The 18,381-nt window shown below is 59.0% G+C and overlaps 1 protein-coding gene across 9 annotated transcripts in view; it reads left to right on the top strand.

Moving 5' to 3' along the window:
* RRBP1 (ribosome binding protein 1) overlaps positions 1-18,381 on the top strand; it is a 66,688-nt gene that overhangs the window by 38,570 nt on the left and 9,737 nt on the right. For all 9 annotated transcript variants that reach the window (XM_040447757.1, XM_040447756.1, XM_040447759.1 and 6 more), the window contains 10 exons: positions 1,336-1,484; positions 2,682-2,804; positions 6,297-6,449; positions 7,180-7,298; positions 9,681-9,834; positions 12,070-12,208; positions 14,042-14,220; positions 14,367-14,392; positions 17,150-17,240; positions 18,056-18,148. In XM_040447757.1, the coding sequence (XP_040303691.1) occupies positions 1,336-1,484; positions 2,682-2,804; positions 6,297-6,449; positions 7,180-7,298; positions 9,681-9,834; positions 12,070-12,208; positions 14,042-14,220; positions 14,367-14,392; positions 17,150-17,240; positions 18,056-18,148 (1,226 nt within the window). The remainder of the gene's footprint in view (positions 1-1,335; positions 1,485-2,681; positions 2,805-6,296; positions 6,450-7,179; positions 7,299-9,680; positions 9,835-12,069; positions 12,209-14,041; positions 14,221-14,366; positions 14,393-17,149; positions 17,241-18,055; positions 18,149-18,381) is intronic.

The following is an 18,381-nucleotide window of genomic DNA, read 5'->3' as shown; positions in this document are numbered from 1 at the left end:
AACTCACGGACCGCGAGATCGTGACCTGGCTGAAGTCAGACGCTTAACCGACTGCGCCACCCAGGCGCCCCCCACTTCATTTTCATGGCACTCTTGAGCTCTTAGGCCTTGAACGTCACCGTGGTTATTTTTAATCTCCCGAGCCTCACGAGGTAAGAAGTTCTACAATGAAGGTGCTCATAGCAACCAGCTCGCCCACATCCCACGTTCCCCTCATTAAGGTATCACGCTAAATGCTTTGACTGGCGATGAAAATATTGTGACTAGCAAGTGAAAATATTGTGACAGGCCAGAGAATTTGGGGTTGCTATGGAAACCTTCCCTGTGCGTTGTCCTCAGTGAGGGGGGCTTGGCTGAAGGTGCTGCCATGGGCCAGCCTGTTTCCCTTTATTTCATTCATTTGGGGCCGGTAGTTAGGCCACGGGGCAGCTCTGGGCCTCTGGGCCTCGGCATAAGTCATTCCCCGGGGCATTTCAGGTGGGGTTGCTGCCAGATGGGGTGTCTCAGTTCACCCTTTCCTGCATTCAAGGCCACTCGAGAGCCTGCCTTGAGTGAGTGTGTGTGTGTCGGGGGGCCTCAGGAGCACTGCAGAAGTCACAGCACAGGTGGCTGTTGGCACCTGACTCTGTGCCTCCTGGGAAGTCACTCGTGGACTGACAAGTGGGCAGGCCCGCTGTGAAAGAACCTAGCCCAGCTTCCCCTCCCCTAAAACCTGCCTCGGGCTTTGTGAAGCCGGAAACAGTGTTTGAACCTGGATGTGTGGGAAGAGCCTCCTTTTCCCTGGGGCCACAGAGAAGCAGCCTTAGAGATGCGGGCCTTTGCTTGCCATCCTTCTCCAGTGACTGCAGGGTTGTGGCAGTGGGGTCCGTGTTTACGAGGAGCCATGGGGCTTGGTCACCGCAGGCGGGTGAACCCGCCTGTGCAGGGCTGTGCAGGGCTGGAACTGGACCAAGCGGTTTGCTGGAAAAAGGGAAGGAAAAGCACCTTTGGGGAAGGTATGCCTTGCTTAATTCTGCTCATTTTGATGATAAAAAGGGGGGCAGTGAGGATGTCTCCCCCAGCCTAGGAAAACAGCCTTTCTTTTACTTAGGGACCTTCCCCCTCTGCTCTCTTCGGGCAGTTGGGACGACTGTGCAGGGACCTGAAGTCTGGGCCGTTTCTCAGCACTCTGAAAGAGCTCAGGGTACCCAGGTCAGGCTCGCATTCAGCCCGTACAGCCCAAGCAGCTGGACAGAGTCCTTGGTTGGCTGTCTGGCCCCTGCTGCTTTGAGGTGTGACCAGCTTGGTTGCTGGGGGCGGAGGGTAAGTTCCTGTTCCTTCTCTCTCCCTGCACAGCGCCACCGGACTCCGACAGTCCTCTCTACCTCCCTTACAAGACTCTGGTCTCCACAGTCGGAAGCATGGTATTCAACGAGGGTGAGGCCCAGCGGCTCATTGAGATCCTGTCCGAGAAGGCTGGAGTCATCCAGGACACTTGGCATAAGGTAAACCCGCCCTCCCTGCTCTCCCCTTAAGTCCTGAGGCCCTCGCCTCCCTTGAGTGACCCCGTTGGGCTGGCCATGTGCACAGAGTTCAGGAAATAGTCTCCACTGGCCTCTCTCAGCGGCACCCTGCCTCCCCTTCCCAGACACAAATGGCATGAATCACCCCGAGTACACTCTGCCTTCTGCCTCAGCCCAGCCACAGCCCAGCCACGGAAACAGGAAGACCGTTACGGGTCAGGGCCGGGCTCTGTGTTGTGTGAGCCAGGGGGGGTGAACACAGGCGCTGGGGCCCGGCTGGCCTGTGGCCAGGGCTCGGGTGCAGAAAAGAAGGTGTAGGGACACGCACAGTGGGGAGCTTGGAAGCCCCTTTCTCTGACGTCCCTCCTGCTGTTGGGGGTCAGTCCAGAGGCCGGCACTCGCCCTCTACTTCTTGTGGCAAATGAGCTGCCCCCAGGAGATGCTGCCTGGCACGTGTTTGTTCCTCATCCAGTCAGAACTCCAGGAATTTTGCTGGAGAATTTTGTGGCACCCTAGTGGTTAGTGATGCTGGGGGGGTGTCTTGAGAGCCAGGCCAGTGACTCCTGACCTGAGGCCAGCAGGGCTTACTCCCTTCCTGACTCTCGCCAAGGTGTGGCACGTCCCACAGTCACAGGAAGCTTTGTGCTCAGTGAGCTTGGGGGAGGGAAGGGTGTCTCTTGGCGTGCGAGTGACTGGAGGTCGGGAGGACCTCTCCTCCAAGGAGACGGGCCCAGACTCACCTCAGGCCACTGTCCCCAGAGTACACCTCGCCTCCTGAGGCATCTTGCAGGCCTCACACAGCAGCTAAGGGGTGGGCCCCAGGTCAGAAACAATGACTAATTGCCCTTCAGTGGGGTAGGAAGAGGCCTTGGCCACCATTGGCCCAAGTTCATGGGAAGCACCATGCTCCTAAAACCTACTGCAGAGATGCAAAGCTTTTGGTCCAAACAGCTCCTGTATACAGTGGGCCTAGAGACCTGGCCGACTGGGTGGCTGAGGCAGGGGTGCCTGTCCCCAGAAGTGCGTGGAGTCAGGCTAGAACCCGCTCACCCAGAAGCCCCATCCCACAGGACCGGGCCCCTGCTCTGGTCGTGGGTCAGGGTCTGACTGCTGGGGTAGGAGGGCACACCAGGTATCTGCACACCTCCTCTGTTAACGCTGCTCTATGGGCACTTCCAGGCCACTCAGAAGGGCGACCCTGTGGCAATTCTGAAACGCCAGCTGGAAGAGAAGGAAAAGCTGCTGGCCACAGAGCAGGAAGACGCAGCTGCCGCCAAGAGCAAACTGAGGGAGCTCAATAAGGTACGGCTGAGCGCACACCCTGTCCTGAGCACCCCCAGCGGTGGCCAGCGCTGTCCCCAGATCACCGGCCGGCCTTCCCACCTGGACTCCTTGCACGCACCTGCTGGCTTGGGACTGCCTCTCACACCAGGGATTCTGTGGCCACGGGAAGGCCTTCTGCTGTCTGAGAGCCTGACAACCTGGGGCTGGCTTACCTGTCATGGCCCTGGGTAGCTGTGCGGGGTGGCAGCTCCCCTCCATGATGAAGAACACGTGCACATGGACGTTAAGTAGAGGGTTAGGGCCCTCATTCTCTGATGGGGATGGGCCAGAACCTCACCACTGGTCCCACAGTGACAGGCCATCTTTTTAGGGTATTCACCCTGAAAGCGCAAGGGGCCACCCCCGCCAGAACTCGCTGAGCTTTGTCCTTGCCTCTCTCCTGAGGAGTAAGTCCTGGTGCCGCGGTCCCACGAGGCCAGTTGCACTCAGTTTGAAAGCTGTCTCTTTCCAGCAGAATTCTGCGGCTTGCTCTTGCCCTCTTGCTGCTTACTTCCCCCTTCTGTCCGGGCAGCGGGCCCAGGGAGATGGCCTGGGACTGGGGATGTCCCATGTGGTCTGGGCCACAGCCCTTCCTCAGGGCACCTCCACCTGCTCATTCGAGAATAGTCAGAAACGAGGCAGCCTGAGTTTCTGACCTCAGTTGGAGAGACACAGCCCTGAGCCAAACAGTGAAGTTCATTTGGTGGAGATGGCAAGAGCAGATGAGCTTTTTGGCTGGTAACTCTTGGTTAATGGTCCACCCAGGAGAAGCACCTTCCCTAGAGCTCAGTAGCCTTCTGCCCGCTGGGCCTCATCACCTCTGTCAAGACTGTCCATGTGCAGCCTTCACGTGAGCCCGTCTTGAGTTGTTGGTGAAATGCAGGCTGGCTGGAGCCGCTCGCCCTGCCCCCAGGAGCCGGACACGCAGCCTCTTTCTGCCTCGGCCAGTGGTGCGCCATGGCCGTGAGCATTTGCACCACAGAAAAGGGCCAGCACCGTGAATCAGTGCCCTCCCACCCCCAGGAGCCAGCAGGCCAGCACTGGTCAAATCTGTGGTTTCGGGGAGCCATCCTTCTGTATCTTCTTTCTGGACAAACTGAGAACTCCCTGTGACATTTGTCTGCCCCCAGAATGAAGGTCAGGGGAGAGGAAATGGAGCAAATGTCCCCACGGCTGGTTGGCCGTGTGGTTGTCTGGCTAGTTCCGTGCCTGCCCCCTTGACTTTAGGGTGGGCTGGAGGTGTGAGGAGTGAGGAGGTACAACCTTTGCCAGTCCCAGTGGCCTGTTTCTTCCCCATGCCCAGGGTCTCTGGCTACCGTGGGCAGGGCAGTGGGTGCAAGCAGGGAGTGCATCCTGCAGGAGGCCCCTTAATGTGGCCCTCATGCTGGACACTTACTGCTCACCCTAGTGGTGGCCGCTTGACACAGCCCTTGGTGTTCGTTACCCATCTTGCTCCGAGGTGTCCAGCCAGGCCCCCGCTCCTCTGACCGCACCCTCCCTGCACCCTCCTCGGCTCCCAAGTGCTAACACGGTCCTGTCAAGTCCCTCTTTTTTATTAAAAAAATTTTTTTTTCCAACGTTTTTATTTATTTTTGGGACAGAGAGAGACAGAGCATGAACGGGGGAGGGGCAGAGAGAGAGGGAGACACAGAATCGGAAACAGGCTCCAGGCTCCGAGCCATCAGCCCAGAGCCTGACGCGGGGCTCGAACTCACGGACCGTGAGATCGTGACCTGGCTGAAGTCGGACGCTCAACCGACTGCGCCACCCAGGCGCCCCTATGAGGTCCCTCTTTAAGCTCTGCCAGTGGGTCTTAATCTTCAGACCCAAGCCCACACCCCTGCGGTCCTGCCCCATGTGCTCCCCTGACATGCCGACCCTTTGTTGCCACCCCTGGGCCTCTCCTCCTGCTCTTCCCTTATCCTCAAATGCCTTTCACTGCATGGCTGGCTGGAGATTTTCCCCTTATCTTTGAAGACTCCTTTGACCTCCCTCCCTCCCTCCTGCGAGAAGCCTTCCAGAACGCCCAGTTTCCTCTCCCAATGCCATGGTTGTCATCACCAAAGCAATTACCTATCATTGTATTGTCCCTTGTGATTCTGGCCACCTTGCTTGACTTAACCTAGCAGGCTGCCTGTTAGCGAATGGCCACCAAGGCCCAAGGCCAGCACACAGCTAAGAGGAAGCCTTCCCGGCCTTGGACACCATCATATCTTCCCCAGGGCTCAGTGAGCTCAGCTTTAAAATGGGGGTCGTGATCCCCATCTTACTGACAGAATTGAGTGAGGCGCCTGCTTGCCTCAGAGTGGGAGCACAGTGTTGGCCACCTCTCCCGGCTCCGGTGGATGATCAGTGAGGTGTCCTTTAGCGTGGACCTCGGGCTCCTGTGGGCTCTCACCCTGGGCAGAGCCAGGAAGAGGATTGTGTGAACAGTGAGGCCAGGGGTCCCAGGTGGGCTCAGGGAAGGCCGGGCACACAGGCAGCGTTGGCACCCAGCGGCCACCCCGTCAGCCTAGCTCCTCCTCTAGCCTCTGATTTGCTTCTGTCCCAGCCCAGGGACGGAAGTGCAGGGGGTACTCTGGCCCTTCAGGGTGGGTCTCCCTGGCATCCCTGGCCTGGAGAAGGAGAGCATTTCCCACTTCCCTGGTCTCCTGCCCAGGACCGGGATGGCACAGGGCCTGGAATCTTGGGAGACGCTTGCACCATGGTCCCCCAGCCCAGCTGGAGGCCCACTGGACAGGGAGCATCCTCACCCCAGGGGCTTGTTTGCATCACCCTTTCTCGAATAGTCACTCTCTGCTCCCCTGTGGCTTCCATCCATTGCCATTCTTCCAAGAATGACACAGACCCCAGCCAGCCCCTCTCCCCTGACCAGCCCGTCCCATCCTGTGCTCTGCCCATGCCTGAGGCTTCAGGTCCCCAGGCCCAGCATCCTGTGTTCGTCATGGGCATCTGACACTGACCAGAGCAGATGTTCTGTGGGCTGCGGAGGGAGGACTGATCAGGTGCACGTGGAGACCTGGGCCCTCCGTGTGGCTCAGCCATCAAGGCTCACTGCTGCTTCCATCCTGACACGAAGCACTCAAGTAGAAGTGGGCCTTCCAGGACCTGGATGTCAGGGACCCAGCCAAGCCAGGGTGTTGTAGCCCCAGCAGGGCCGAGCCAATAGTCCTGGAGAGCACAAGACAGCGTGTCCTGTTTACATAGCTCCTTCCTGTGTCCGCTGCCTTCACATGGCCAAGGTCTGACATCCACTCCTACTGGTCAGGTCAGCAGGGTTTTCCAGGGATCAGATCCCTCGTTGCCTCCTGTGGGTTCTCTGCTGTGGCTGGCTTGGTCTGTCCGGGAACTCAGGGGGAGGGGGTCTCAAGCCCCCAGCCCCAGGCGATGTCTGGGCTGTGATGACCTTGGGCCCGTCTGACAAGCTCCTGCCCTGGCCTGACTGCCTCTGTGCCCTTTGCTGTGTCCTAGGAGCTGGCAGCAGAAAAGGCTAAGGCAGCAGCCGGGGAGGCCAAGGTGAAGAAGCAGCTTGTGGCCCGGGAGCAGGAGATCACAGCCGTGCAGGCGCGCATGCAGGCCAGCTACCGGGAGCACGTCAAGGAAGTGCAGCAGCTACAGGGCAAGGTGGGCTGTGGCTCTGGGGTGCGGTCGGGGGCCCCAGAGGGCACATGGCTCCCCACAGGGTGGGGGAGCTGGCTTCAGAATCGGGTTGGTTTTGGATGGAGGGGCCGTTTCACGTGGCCAGCCCACCACGCGTGTGTGAACGTCAGCAGCCAGGAAGATATAAAATAGATTTTAAACAACACTTTTTGAAAACAGCCTGGTCCCAAGTGGCCGGTGCCATGTCCCGTCTCCTCCGTTCCCGTGGGTCAAGTTCGCAGCCTCCATGTGACTCCCCAGTCATGCTGGCTCTGCCCTCTCCGCTTGTGCTTGGGAGGACCCCATGAAACAAGAGGCATGAGCTACCCGAGGCCAGCGGGGGCCTCCTGCCCAGCCTGGCCTGCGGGGCCAGAGCCCCGTGCCTTCTCCCCAGCCCTGTGCTCTGTTCATGGTGAGCCATGGCCACCTCCCTGCTGCTTGGCTCGGGATGTGCCACGGGAGGTCAGAGATCAGGAAACAGGCTTCCTCGGGGTAATTGTAGGCTGTGGCTATGTGCTTGGTGTCACGGCGGTTAACACAGTGCCTGGAGTCTACAGACCGTAAGGCAGAGGGAAGGGAGGGGGCACATGCAGGGGGTCACCCTGCCTCTGGTGCATTAGTTTGTGGGCTGGGGCCTCGCTGACCTCGCTCCCCACCAAAGCCGGCTCTCTATGAGGCCAAGAGGCACTCTGATGCCCCTTTGCTGACTTTGCAGATCCGGACTCTTCAGGAGCAACTGGAGAATGGCCCCAACACGCAGCTGGCCCGTCTGCAGCAAGAGAACTCCATCCTGAGGGATGCCTTGAACCAGGCCACGAGCCAGGTGGAGAGCAAGTAAGCTCAGCGCCCCCGTTCAGACACCGTGAGGGCGCTCTCCTGGAGGCTCTGGAGCTGGGGAGGGTGTCCGAGCCTCAAGGCTTTGCAGGTAGATTCTAGTTTCTTGCTGGATGTGGGGCTGGCACGGCAGCCTGGCATGGGCCCCACACGTGAGTGAGCACGGGGGGCTGGCTGTGCACTTGCGACCCTGCCCGTTCAGGGCTCTGGCCTGAGACTCCATCCCCCTGTCTGGTTGTGAGTGGCCAAGCCTTCCAGTGCGTGGCCGGCATGCTCACACGTGGTCAAGGCGCCAGGGAGAGCCAGCAAACCCTGGTCTGGTCTGTCCGTGCCCAGTGTCCACGTGGTTGGGTGCCTCTCAGGTCCTGGCTGGTGCTGGCATCTTGCCTTCCCGGGGGAACACGTACTTTTCCACGTCTGTCTTCACAGGATCTCAATGTAGGGTCTTTAAACACTTCTCATGGTGACCCAGAATTTTGGGGGTTAGCGGATTGTCCATGATCAGAGTTTGGGGGTGTGGGGACCCGCCGTGGGCCTGAGCCCCTGGATTCTCCACCGGGAGATGAGATCTCCTGTGCTGGAAGGGACATTTGCAGTAGTAAGTCCTGCCTCACGGCACTCGGCCCGGCCTGCTCAGGGGGACTTCTTGCTCTCAGCATCACCCATCAGGAGTTCCAAGGGCTAGTGAGTCCAGTAGGGGGCCGACCTTGGAGGGCAACAGTGACCTCACCCTGTGAAGGGCAGCGTGGCTTTCTTCTGACTTCCTTATTTGAGCATTACAGTCTCAACAGGCTGGCCCAGAGGAAGCCCCACTACATTTTCTTTTGATTCACATTTCCTTGCTCTCTCTTGGCCTAAAGCATCCAGAAGGGACTTTCCGAGGTTCTGCATTATCCCCAGAGCATCCCCTCTTGCCTGGAGAACCGACAAAGGTAGAGGGCGCTAGTACTCTCTGTCCCTTAGCTGCAAGTCAAGTGGGGAGAAGGTTGGCCCAGGAGCCGGACCGGGGAGGGGGGGTCTGTGCCCATGCGTCTGGTCTTGCCGGTGGCCCCCCCGGGGCAGTGTGAGCTAACGGCCACCTTCCCCAGGCTGGTGCCTTCTGTGCGGAGGCCTCCTCTGGGTGTGCGTGTGCACACATCTTCATGTCTGCCCTGGCCTGTCAGCAGGCTGGAGGTTGGTGGCTGTGGTTTCCTCAGCAGCTACAAGCAGAAGGTAACAGTGGAGCTCTGGTTTCTCTGCTCATGTAGAATCCACTGCGGCCTCTGTCCCGGGGAAAGCCATAAAGCTACAGACCTGTCACCCTGAGGCGGTGGCCACCAACTCCCTTTGTGGAAGTTCTGCTCTGCGTGGGGTGGGTGTCCCGGGGCCCTGCCCAGAGCTCCAGAGCAGTCCCAGGGGGCCACCCACTCAGCTTCCCGTCTCTACCCCAGGGCACTGGAATCTAGCCTTTGCTGTAAGCCCTCCGGTCTTGAATCTTGGCCTTAGCGTGAGCTAAGAGAGAGCCTTTGGGACAGCCACATTGGTGCAGGTGGGAAAAGCCAAGTGCAGAGAGGTGGGACCCACCTGGCCCTCAGCCAGCAGAGTGCAGCTGGTCCTAGCCAGGTTTCTGGCCTCCACGTGGTGTGACACCACTGTACAGGGTTGTGGGCGGTCTTGTCTGTCCCCTTTGTCTTGCCGAGTACTGTTTCACGGCTGGACAGTCAGTCCTGCCTCAGAGAGATGTCTTCTGAACTGATGGGGCTGGTGGGCCGATCACCTGCTCGCACTGGGGAAAGCAGGTCTTGAGCTGTCTTTCTTTTCCTTTCAATCGAGTCTCCTTCCTTCACTTCTGTGCTTGTCGCCGGTCCTGAGATCCAGTTTTGTGCAGTGTTCAACAGTCTGTTTTGTGAAGTGCCTCAACCTCCCACCTCTGGTGGCCCCCAGGCGTGGCCATGGTCCAGTCTGCCAGGGAAGTGGGGCGCATGGACTCCAGCCCTGCAGGGGTGTCGAGGCCAGTTAGCCTGCATCTGGGGCCTGTCTGGTCCTAGATCAGCAATGAGGAGAAGAGTGTCTTGCCTTTTCTCTGACTTTCTCTGACTTTCTGGGCGGGGTTCCTGTGGGATACTGTAGGGCACATTTTGCTCTTCTCTCTGTATGGTCCATACGCGGCGCTGGCAAAAGAACGTCTTTGCCAACACACATCAAAGCCCATAGGACCGACAATATGAGAAGCTTTGATACTGGCTCTGGGATGTGGGTGACCACTTGTAAAAGAGCACGTGCCCCAGACGGAAGGCTCGCCTGCCAGGCCCTGTCACCCAGGGGGAGCCCTCGGGGCTGGCGAGAGCTCACCCAGTCAGTCCCTCTTCTGTCCGTCAGTTGGGGCTGGTGACTGTCTTGCAGGCAGAACGCGGAGCTGGCCAAGCTCCGGCAGGAGCTCAGCAAGGTCAGCAAGGAGTTGGTGGAGAAGTCAGAGGCCGCACGGCAGGAGGAACAGCAGCGGAAGGCTCTGGAGACCAAGGCGGCTGCCTTTGAGAAACAGGTCCTACAGCTGCAGGTGAGCCAGGGTGACAGCCGCTTCAGCGCCCGAGTCCGCTCTGGCCGCCCCCCCCCCCCCCCCCAAGCCTATTTGCGTAGCAGGGACAGGCCAGAGCTTGCCTGGCCACATCGGGTCATCCCTTCCCCGTGATCGTGATGGCCGGAACCCTCGGCCTGGGCCTCGTTAGTAACAGTGATCGCTAGTGGTGTGGAGCGGGTGCACTCAGTGTGGTCCGCATTGTCCTGAGCGCTCTGCAAGCATTGACCCCGCCAACTCTCGTCGGGACCCTAGGAGGTAGGTGCCGTTGTTATCTGTCGTCACCCATTACAAGATCTGAGGCACCGAGAAGTAACTGGTCCCAAGTTCACACAGAAGTGGGATTTGAACCCCTAGGTCTGGCCCCAGAGCTGTGTGTCCTTCCATGTTTGCCACCACCAGTGGTCCCGCAGCCTCGGGCTTCAAGGCTGGGCTGGTATGCGTCCTTCTCAGCCTCCGGCTGTGGCCCGAGAGCTGTCATTTTCCCCGGAGAGTGGGTGTTCTCCTTCAGAGGAGGAAGACTGTCCCCACCCCAAAGTCCACTGGGCAACATCCAGTGTGGCCTCAGCCTAGGGGCTCTGCTCCCTGTTTCCCTGAAGGCTTCTGGATGCCCCAGTCAGCCCGTTTGGGGACCGCATGTGGGGAGCCTTGCTATCATGTCTGCTGTGTATTTAACTCACCTGCGGGAGGAAGTCCTGGTGGTCTGAGGGCCCTGGGCCCTTCTGCGGCTCAGCCATTGAAGTTAGGCTGTAGCATGAGTCTTGTGGAAGGTACGAAAACGACAGATGTGAAATTGTAAGACCAGTTTTGGGTGTATACGAGGGACCAAACAGGAACACGGACAGGTAAACACAGTGTGGATTATTGGGGCTGCATCAAGATGGATGATTTGGTGTTTGCTGTTTTTACCTAAAGCAGGCCCACCCACACCAGTGAGATCAGATGCTCACTGGGGTGGGCCTAGCGGTGATCACGTGTTAAAGGTTTCGGGATAGTTCCTGTGCTTCGGGGGCTGGAACCTCCCCTCTGGCGCCCAGCTCATCACCGTTATGTGTGCCACTTCTAAGGGGTCAAAGCCTGGGGCTGGCCCTCACTAGTAAGCCCCAGACTCTGAGCGTCTCTTGCCCTCTCAGGCTTCGGGCTGTCGTCCGCCACCTGGGGCCGCAGAGAGTCCTCTCTTTCCTCTCTGATGCCAGAGATTCTGGGAGTGGATGACCGCAGGTGGTGAAGGAGGCAGGGTTGTGTGGCTGCCTCCTCTGTTGTCCCGTTGCTGACAGTGAAGCCCCCGGTGTCCGCTGGGGATTTTGGAGCCTTTTTCCCCATCTGAAAAAGGGCGTGACAGTAGTACCTGTCCCATGGGCTGGCTGGGGATTCACCACACTGATGCACACACAGATTGCCTACAGTAGTCCTTTGCTCAGAACAAGAGCTCAACAGATGCGAATCTTACAGGGGCCAACTCAGGAGGTCTCCAGGTTTTTCTGGAGGGTTAGGTTGCGGGAAGCAACTCTCTGTGTCACACTGAAATCAAAACGGGCTTTTCCCTTTCTGTGACTGCGCTTCATCACCTGGGGCCCCTTACCAAGAACTCACTGTTGAGGGGCCAGGGTGGCCTGGCTTTTTCCGGTGGGTAAACTGACTTTAGAAACCCAGGAGCATTTTTTTTTTTCAAATTTTTTTTAACGTTTATTTTTGACACAGAGGGAGACAGAGCATGAGCGGGGGAGGGGCAGAGAGAGAGGGGAGACACAGAATCCGAAGCAGGCTCCAGGCTCGGAGCTGACAGCACAGAGCTGGACATGGGGCTCAAACTCACAAACCATGAGATCATGACCTGAGCCGAAGTTGGATGCTCAACTGACTGAGCCACTCAGATGCCCCGAAATCCAGGAGCATTTTTTTAAAGTTTATTTATTTATTTTGAGAGAGGAGAGAGGGGCAGAGAGAGAGAGAGAGAGAATGATTCCCAAAAAGGCTCCGCACCGCCAACACAGAGCGTAGCTCTGGGCTAAGCTCATGAACCGTGAGGTGGTGACCGGAGCTGAAATCGAGTCAGATGCTTAACCGACAGAGCCTCCCAGGAGCATTTGATAAAGGCTGTTGGGGTAGGTTGGCAGGTTGGAGAGAGTTCTCTGTCATCTGCGACGTCAGAGCCAGCTGAGGGGCTGGCCTCCCTCTGGCATCTTCACGGCCCCCTTCCCTGTGCCCGGTCCCCAGGTGTCTCACAAGGAGAGTGAGGAGGCTCTGCAGAAGCGCCTGGACGAGGTCAGCCGGGAACTGTGCCGCTCGCAGACCAGCCACGCCAGCCTGCGGGCGGACGCCGAGAAGGCCCAGGAGCAGCAGCAGCAGATGGCCGGTAAGGGTGGCCTGTTGGCTCCCAGCGGGCCTGAGGGTCTGTGCCAGATGTGGAGCCACACACCGCCCTGGCCCCACTGCCGGGCCCCGGAGCCCATAAGATGACCAGCCCTGCTGGCGAGTGAGGGCAGCATGGGATCCCTGACTCTGCCCCTCAGGTGATCATGAGGTGACGGTCTCGGCAGGAGGCGGGCAGAGCCAGCAAGAACTAGGTGTCGGGGCGGAGCTTGAGAGCGGGGCTGGGGAGTCGGGGGCGTGGAAGGTGCCACCGCCTGGAGCCTGCCTTGCCATGGGGCCCCCTCTGGAGCATCGGCTGTGGGTGAGAGCCGCAGCAACCCTGAGGCCTTTGCCGACCTTCTCAGTGGACTCCTTCTGGACCTGTCCTGGCTCACTCAGCCCAAAAGCTAGGTTTGGAAGGTGGCCTATGGTCCCCCTATGGTCCCCCTAGGCCTACATACAGGTAACCTTCATAATCAGGAGAATGTGGCCAAGTGAGGGTGCTGAGGGCCCCTGGAGAAATAGGGCAGATGAGGCCAGTGACCACTCCATAGTCACTTGCTCACAAGTATTTCCTTGCGACTGCCATAGGCACCCAGAGCTCGGCCAGGAGTAAAGCAGTGGCAGCAGGGCCACATTCTAGCAGGAGAGACAGTAGTCAGGTGGGGGGCCATGCATCAACCAGCCCTGTGCTCTACAGGCTTCAAACAGCCAGCATGACCTAACGCAGGGTTAGTGTTCTGTTTCTCTGAAGAGGCAGCTAGTAAATAGTTTTGGCTTTGTGGGCCAGACACAGGGTCTGTCACAGCTGCTCAGCTCTGCTGTCATAATGCAAAAGCAGCCCTAGACGGCGTATAAACAGACAGACCTGGCTGTGTTCCAATGAAGCTTTACTTACAAAAACAGGCAGTGGGCCAGTAGTGGCCCTTGGGCCTCGTTTGCTGACCTCACTCTAATGGGCCAGGTGTGGCTTTAGATTGGGTGGTCGGGGAGGCCTCTCTGAGGCGGAGGAAAGGTTCAAGCCAAGTCTGGATGACAGGAAGGGGCTGGTCTCACAAAGACCGGGAAGAGGCAGAAACGGCCAGCACAGGGCCCCTGAGAATGGGGATGAACTTGAACTTGGCCCGTATAAGAAACAGAGGCATAAGATCAACAAGTGTGACTGGAACAAGAAGGCGGTCGGCCAGTGTGGGGCCCCAGGTAGCCCTCCCTGTGAGGTGTAGCGTGCTGGGAGCACTCAGGGCGTCTGGGACGGGGGTGGCATGAGCCCCTTGTACTTGTGGATGCTCCGGTGCTGGGTGGAGACCGGACCAAAGGAGCAGGAGTGGCCCAGGGGAGCAGGCGTGAAGCTCTTGCAGTCATTCCGGCCGAAGGCAACAGGCTGGGCCCAGGTGGCTCCAGGGTGCTGGTGGGCCGGGGAGGGATTTGGCAGACAGCGGATGTGGAACCCACAGGCCTCGCTGGCTGGTGAGAAGTGGGGACACGGAGGAGCAGAGCAGCCAGACGAGGAGACCAGGCTGGTCGGCGGGAGTGCTGGGTTCGAGTTGCCTAAGCAGAGCTCAGCTGATATGAGCCAGTGTCCCAGAGAACAAAAGTTCAGCAGCTACAGCTGGAATCCATTTCAGAGTGGCATCATTTTCCCATGAGCGATCTCAGGGCATTTCGTTCCACCCCAGTGTGCGCTGGGGAGCAAAAGCCAGAGTGACTGTGTCCCTCAGCCGCTAAGATGCCCAGTGGTCACAAGTGTGTCTTACGGGCCTGGGCGCACGCAGAAGGCAGTGGGGGTGGCCGTGCCGGCGTTTCCCGCCCCCACCCACCCTTGGACGCTTCTCCTCAGAGCTGCACAGCAAACTTCAGTCCTCTGAGGCGGAGATGAAGAGCAAGTGTGAGGAGCTGAGTGGTCTCCACGGGCAGCTCAAGGAGGCCAGGTCTGAGAACTCGCGGCTCACCGAGAGAATCCGGTCCATCGAGGCCCTGCTGGAGGCGGGCCAGGCCCGAGACACCCAGGACGCCCAGGTCAGCCTTCGGGAGGGGAGGGAGAAGGCTGCCGAGTCCCACCCTGCCAAGCAGAGAGGGCCGACCGTGGATGGGCCCCGTCCTGACTAGTTGCCGCACGAGGCCAGTCTCATGGTGACCGCGGCGCTTTCTGTCTCTCGTTCCAGGCCAGCCAAGTGGAGCAGCAGGCCCAGTAAGTGGAAGCGGAGGCCCGCAGCCTTAGCGTGGGGTGGCCAGGACCCCAGGAGCCAGGGCTTCCAGCAGGGTGCACAGATTCCCTGGGGAAGAGCCCCTTCAGAGGCCCTTGCCTTTCCCTGCTCCCTCCGGTGGCTCTGAGGACAGGGAACAGGCCTGGCCAGAAAATAAGGCCTCCTTGCAAAGAGCTCCGTGCCTCCTCTCGAGGAGCGAGGCTCAACTGTGTGGAGACTGGCAGGTGCTCGGTGGGGGCTTCTGGACCTTCTGCCCCCTCCTGTCCGTCCATCCATCTGTGACTCAGCTGGTCGGAGGGTCTCCATGTCTACAAGGCGAGGGTTTTTTAGGGACTGAGATCGTAAATGAGGTAGCAGCCGTGATTACACACCCATCTAGAGAACCCAGGAGGTCTCCAGCTTTTTGCACAGATCTGCGATGTCCGTGCAGTTGAGAGCTGGCCCAAGTCACAGGATTGCCCGCGAGGCAACTTCACTGCTGGCAGACCTTGTTCGCTCTCGGTATTGGTGACCCAGCACGAGGCTGTGCTAGGGGACTGTTTATTTGCTGTTGCAAAGGCTGGAGCCAATACTTGGGTGGAGTGGCTTGAGTTAGGGGACTTAGAGTCCTTGGGACCATCACCTCTGGAGCATGCGTCCCTGAACAGATGTCCACAGGCTTGGGAGAGGGTCCTAGCTGCTGTGGCCAGGGCTCCACAGGATAGTCACGGGGGGTGAGGCATGAAGGGTGTCCTCTGTCCCTATGCAGACAATAAGACATGTCCCGGACCATCAGCTGACATGATTCCCTTGTTCTGGCTGCTGCCACCAGTGAGTCACCTCCCCTGCGCCTCCTCGGGCCGTGGTCCATGTTTCTTAACCTCAGGCTTAGCGGTTTGGGAGCTGAGGAAGGAAGCCAGAGGGCCCAAAATGCCTTGCAGGAGACGCAGGACGAAACTCTCCATGTTCCTTTCCCACTGTGCTACTTTGCAGAAAGTTCACGTGAATTTTGTTTCTCTTGGTATTTATTGGAGTAGAGAGGTTGTGTTTGATGCGGGGTTTTTTTTGCTTTTGTGTTTTAAGATCACATTCTTGGATCACAGAGCAAATTATTGGGGCATCAAAGTTACACCGCAAATAATGGTTCATTCTAATTTTTTGCATTGTGCAGATGTGTTTGGCAGAAATCGGTTTTTTAAATTTCCTTCTGAATTTATCTGGAAATTATGTCTAAGTCTGGCCATCCTGTTCTGGGTGGAGATGAGTGATCCGACCCAGATGTTCTGGAACCCAGGCAGCTGCCGCCAGGGGGCTGATTGTCAGTGTGTCCTTGCCATCTGCCTGCCTGGGTTTGCTCATGTGGTGGTTTGCTGGAGGCAGGCTCTTGCATGGGTGGGGGGGGGGGGGGGGGGGGAAGATGGTGCTTGAGGGAATTGCTACGAGGGGTCCCGGTACAGCTTTAAGGGTGAGGTCAAGGTTCCTTGGGCCTGAAACCACCCCCCAAGAAGTCAACAACTGACTTCAAGGCCTTGACCAAAACTGTTTTGAGAGTAACGAGGTGAGGCGTTGCCACGGTGGGAACCCATTCCCTGGTAGGGTGGTTGGGGCAACTAGCGGCCCACGCTCACAATTGTTTTGTTCAGTCCTAAGGTGCGTGAGAACGGTGTTTTGCAAAAACGTTGTTGACCGCGGCCCATGAAAAGAAATGCAGATGTGTATGTCCTCATCTGGCTGGCAGTGGCCAGGGCCCCACCCGCCTCCCCCAGACTGCTGGCAGCCCCCTCTGGTGGGCACACCCATGGGTGGGGGACCTCTTTCCAAGTTCATCACTTCTGGACTTCAGATTTCACCTGTTCCTGCTGTTCCTGGGGTCTTCGCTGCCCTAAAGTTTAATGCAGAACCCAACATGTTAAAGCCCCTGTTTGAAGCCTGTGACTCAGAACAGCTAGTCCATCTGTAGCAGCGTCAACCTCTCACTGTCTGGAAGATGAGGGTGGTCAAAGCCCACTAGGCTCTTGAATGTGGAGACAGGACTGACATCTCACCAACCCCATGGCATCTGGGGCGTCACCCGGAGCTGATTCCCCAGAGCCCGGGCGCAGGCCTGAGGGAGGAGCCTTTGGGCCTCAGCAGAGTTAGGTTCTGGACAAAGGATGGTCCTGCTGTACCCTGCAGAGACTGCTGGCCTGTCATGAGCTGCTGAGAGCAGTGGCGTCCGGAGTCTCGATGGGTGTGCAGGTGACAACACCACCTGAGTCTAGCTCAGTCGACCTCTGAGAAGGCCCAGCCCATGTCTTCGGAGGGCCAGGTGTGGCTGTGGCCATAGGGAAGGGCCAGCTGGCATGTTTTGTGGGGACCGAGCAGGACCAGGTTGAATAGAAGCCACATACCGTTCAGTAGAAGAAAAAGCATCCCCCAAACCCTACTGTCTGGGATACATCCCTGTTTCGGCCACTGTGGCTGCTCTGACCTCTTCAATCCCAGCAGCCAGTGTCACCAGGTGTAATTCTGGTGGCCTTTTGGGTCTGCACCCAGCCCCCTGGGCACTCGGGATGAGTGGAGAGGATGGGGCCGAGGCGGTTCCTTGGGCTCCCCTTGAAAGCTTGTGCTCTGTTGACGTGATTGGGGGCAGTGGGGGGGGACTGACCCGTAGCCAAGTGGCTCCGGGTAGGTGTCGGGGCAGCAGAAGGGGCACTCCCGAGACAGGACCTGGGGTGGCGCGGCCCTTGGAGTGCAGCAGTGACGTCACTGTCTCCCTTCAGCCTCAAGGAGCTGGAGTCCCAGGTGCGGTGTCTGGAGAAGGAGGCCACCGAGCTCAAGGAGGCAGTTGAGCAGCAGAAAGTGAAGAACAATGTGAGTGCTGAGAAGCGTGGGTGTGAGGCTGGCCTTGTGGGAATCCCACCCCTAACCACTCAGGAAAGGGTTTGGCTACCCCTTTATGTCCCGTCGTGCTGTTCGTGGCTGGAAGCCTGCCTGCCTTTGGCGGCTTGGGTGAGGCCTCCTTTCCCCTTTGGGTCCGTCATAAGGCCCAGAGCTGACTCCCTTCCCATCGGCTTGGGTCACGTGCCCAAGCATGGAGCCCCCTGCCCCCCCCTTACCCCCACCCCATGGTGGGGTCAGAATGTACCAGTTGGTCTGGTCTGGGTCATATGGTCACCTTGGAGTAGGGAGGCAAATGTCAGGAGAAGGGGATATGGAAGCCCCTTTCCTCTGCAGGGGGTGCGGAGCCCCTGCTACATCCTCCTTGCCGGGCTGCCCCTCACTGCTCCTCAGGTGGCCCAGGCTCCCTGGCTCCCCCGTCTCCTCTTCCCCCGGGAGCCCCGCCTGGCCCTCCCTGTGCCTGGCGCGGCCAGAGCCAGCTGAGGGGTCGGTGGTGACAGGAGCTGCTTCTCTCTGAGGAGCCAGCCGACCCTGTCTTCTCTCTCCTTCACGCTGGAGCCTCCTCACGGCCTGGTGCCACGGCCGCTCCCTAGCGGGCTGCCCCAGAGGAACCAGGCTGCGTGCGCCAAGATAAAGCACGTTTTGTCCCTTGGCAGTCTCCCCGTTGGAGTCCCAAGTGGGGTTGGGGAGGGTTCTCCCTTTCTGCTGAGCCCGGCTCAGGCATCCCGGGTGGGATGTGTGGGCAGCCGACCCTCCTGGCCACTGACCTCTCCTGCCTCTGCCCCCAGGACCTCCGAGAGAAGAACTGGAAGGCCATGGAGGCTCTGGCCTCGGCCGAGAGAGCCTGTGAGGAGAAGCTGCGCTCCCTGACCCAGGCCAAGGTCAGAGTCCCACACGCACAGACTCCCTGCTGGTCAAGATTCGGTCGGCAGCAACTGTGTGGTTTAGCAAACCACACAAAACACACAAACCGCGTGCAGAGCAGCCTTGGCCTCGGAGCCTCAGAGATCCATGCCAGGGGGTCCCTCGGAGATCCATGCCAGGGGGCCCCTCGGAGATCCGTGCCAGGGGCCCCTCGGAGATCCGTGCCAGGGGGTCCCTCGGAGATCCGTGC

Source organism: Herpailurus yagouaroundi, unplaced genomic scaffold (assembly GCF_014898765.1).
Source record: "Herpailurus yagouaroundi ecotype Mexico unplaced genomic scaffold, PumYag 196, whole genome shotgun sequence".
Taxonomy (NCBI): domain Eukaryota; kingdom Metazoa; phylum Chordata; class Mammalia; order Carnivora; family Felidae; genus Herpailurus; species Herpailurus yagouaroundi.
This window is presented reverse-complemented; position numbering and strand designations above follow the sequence as displayed.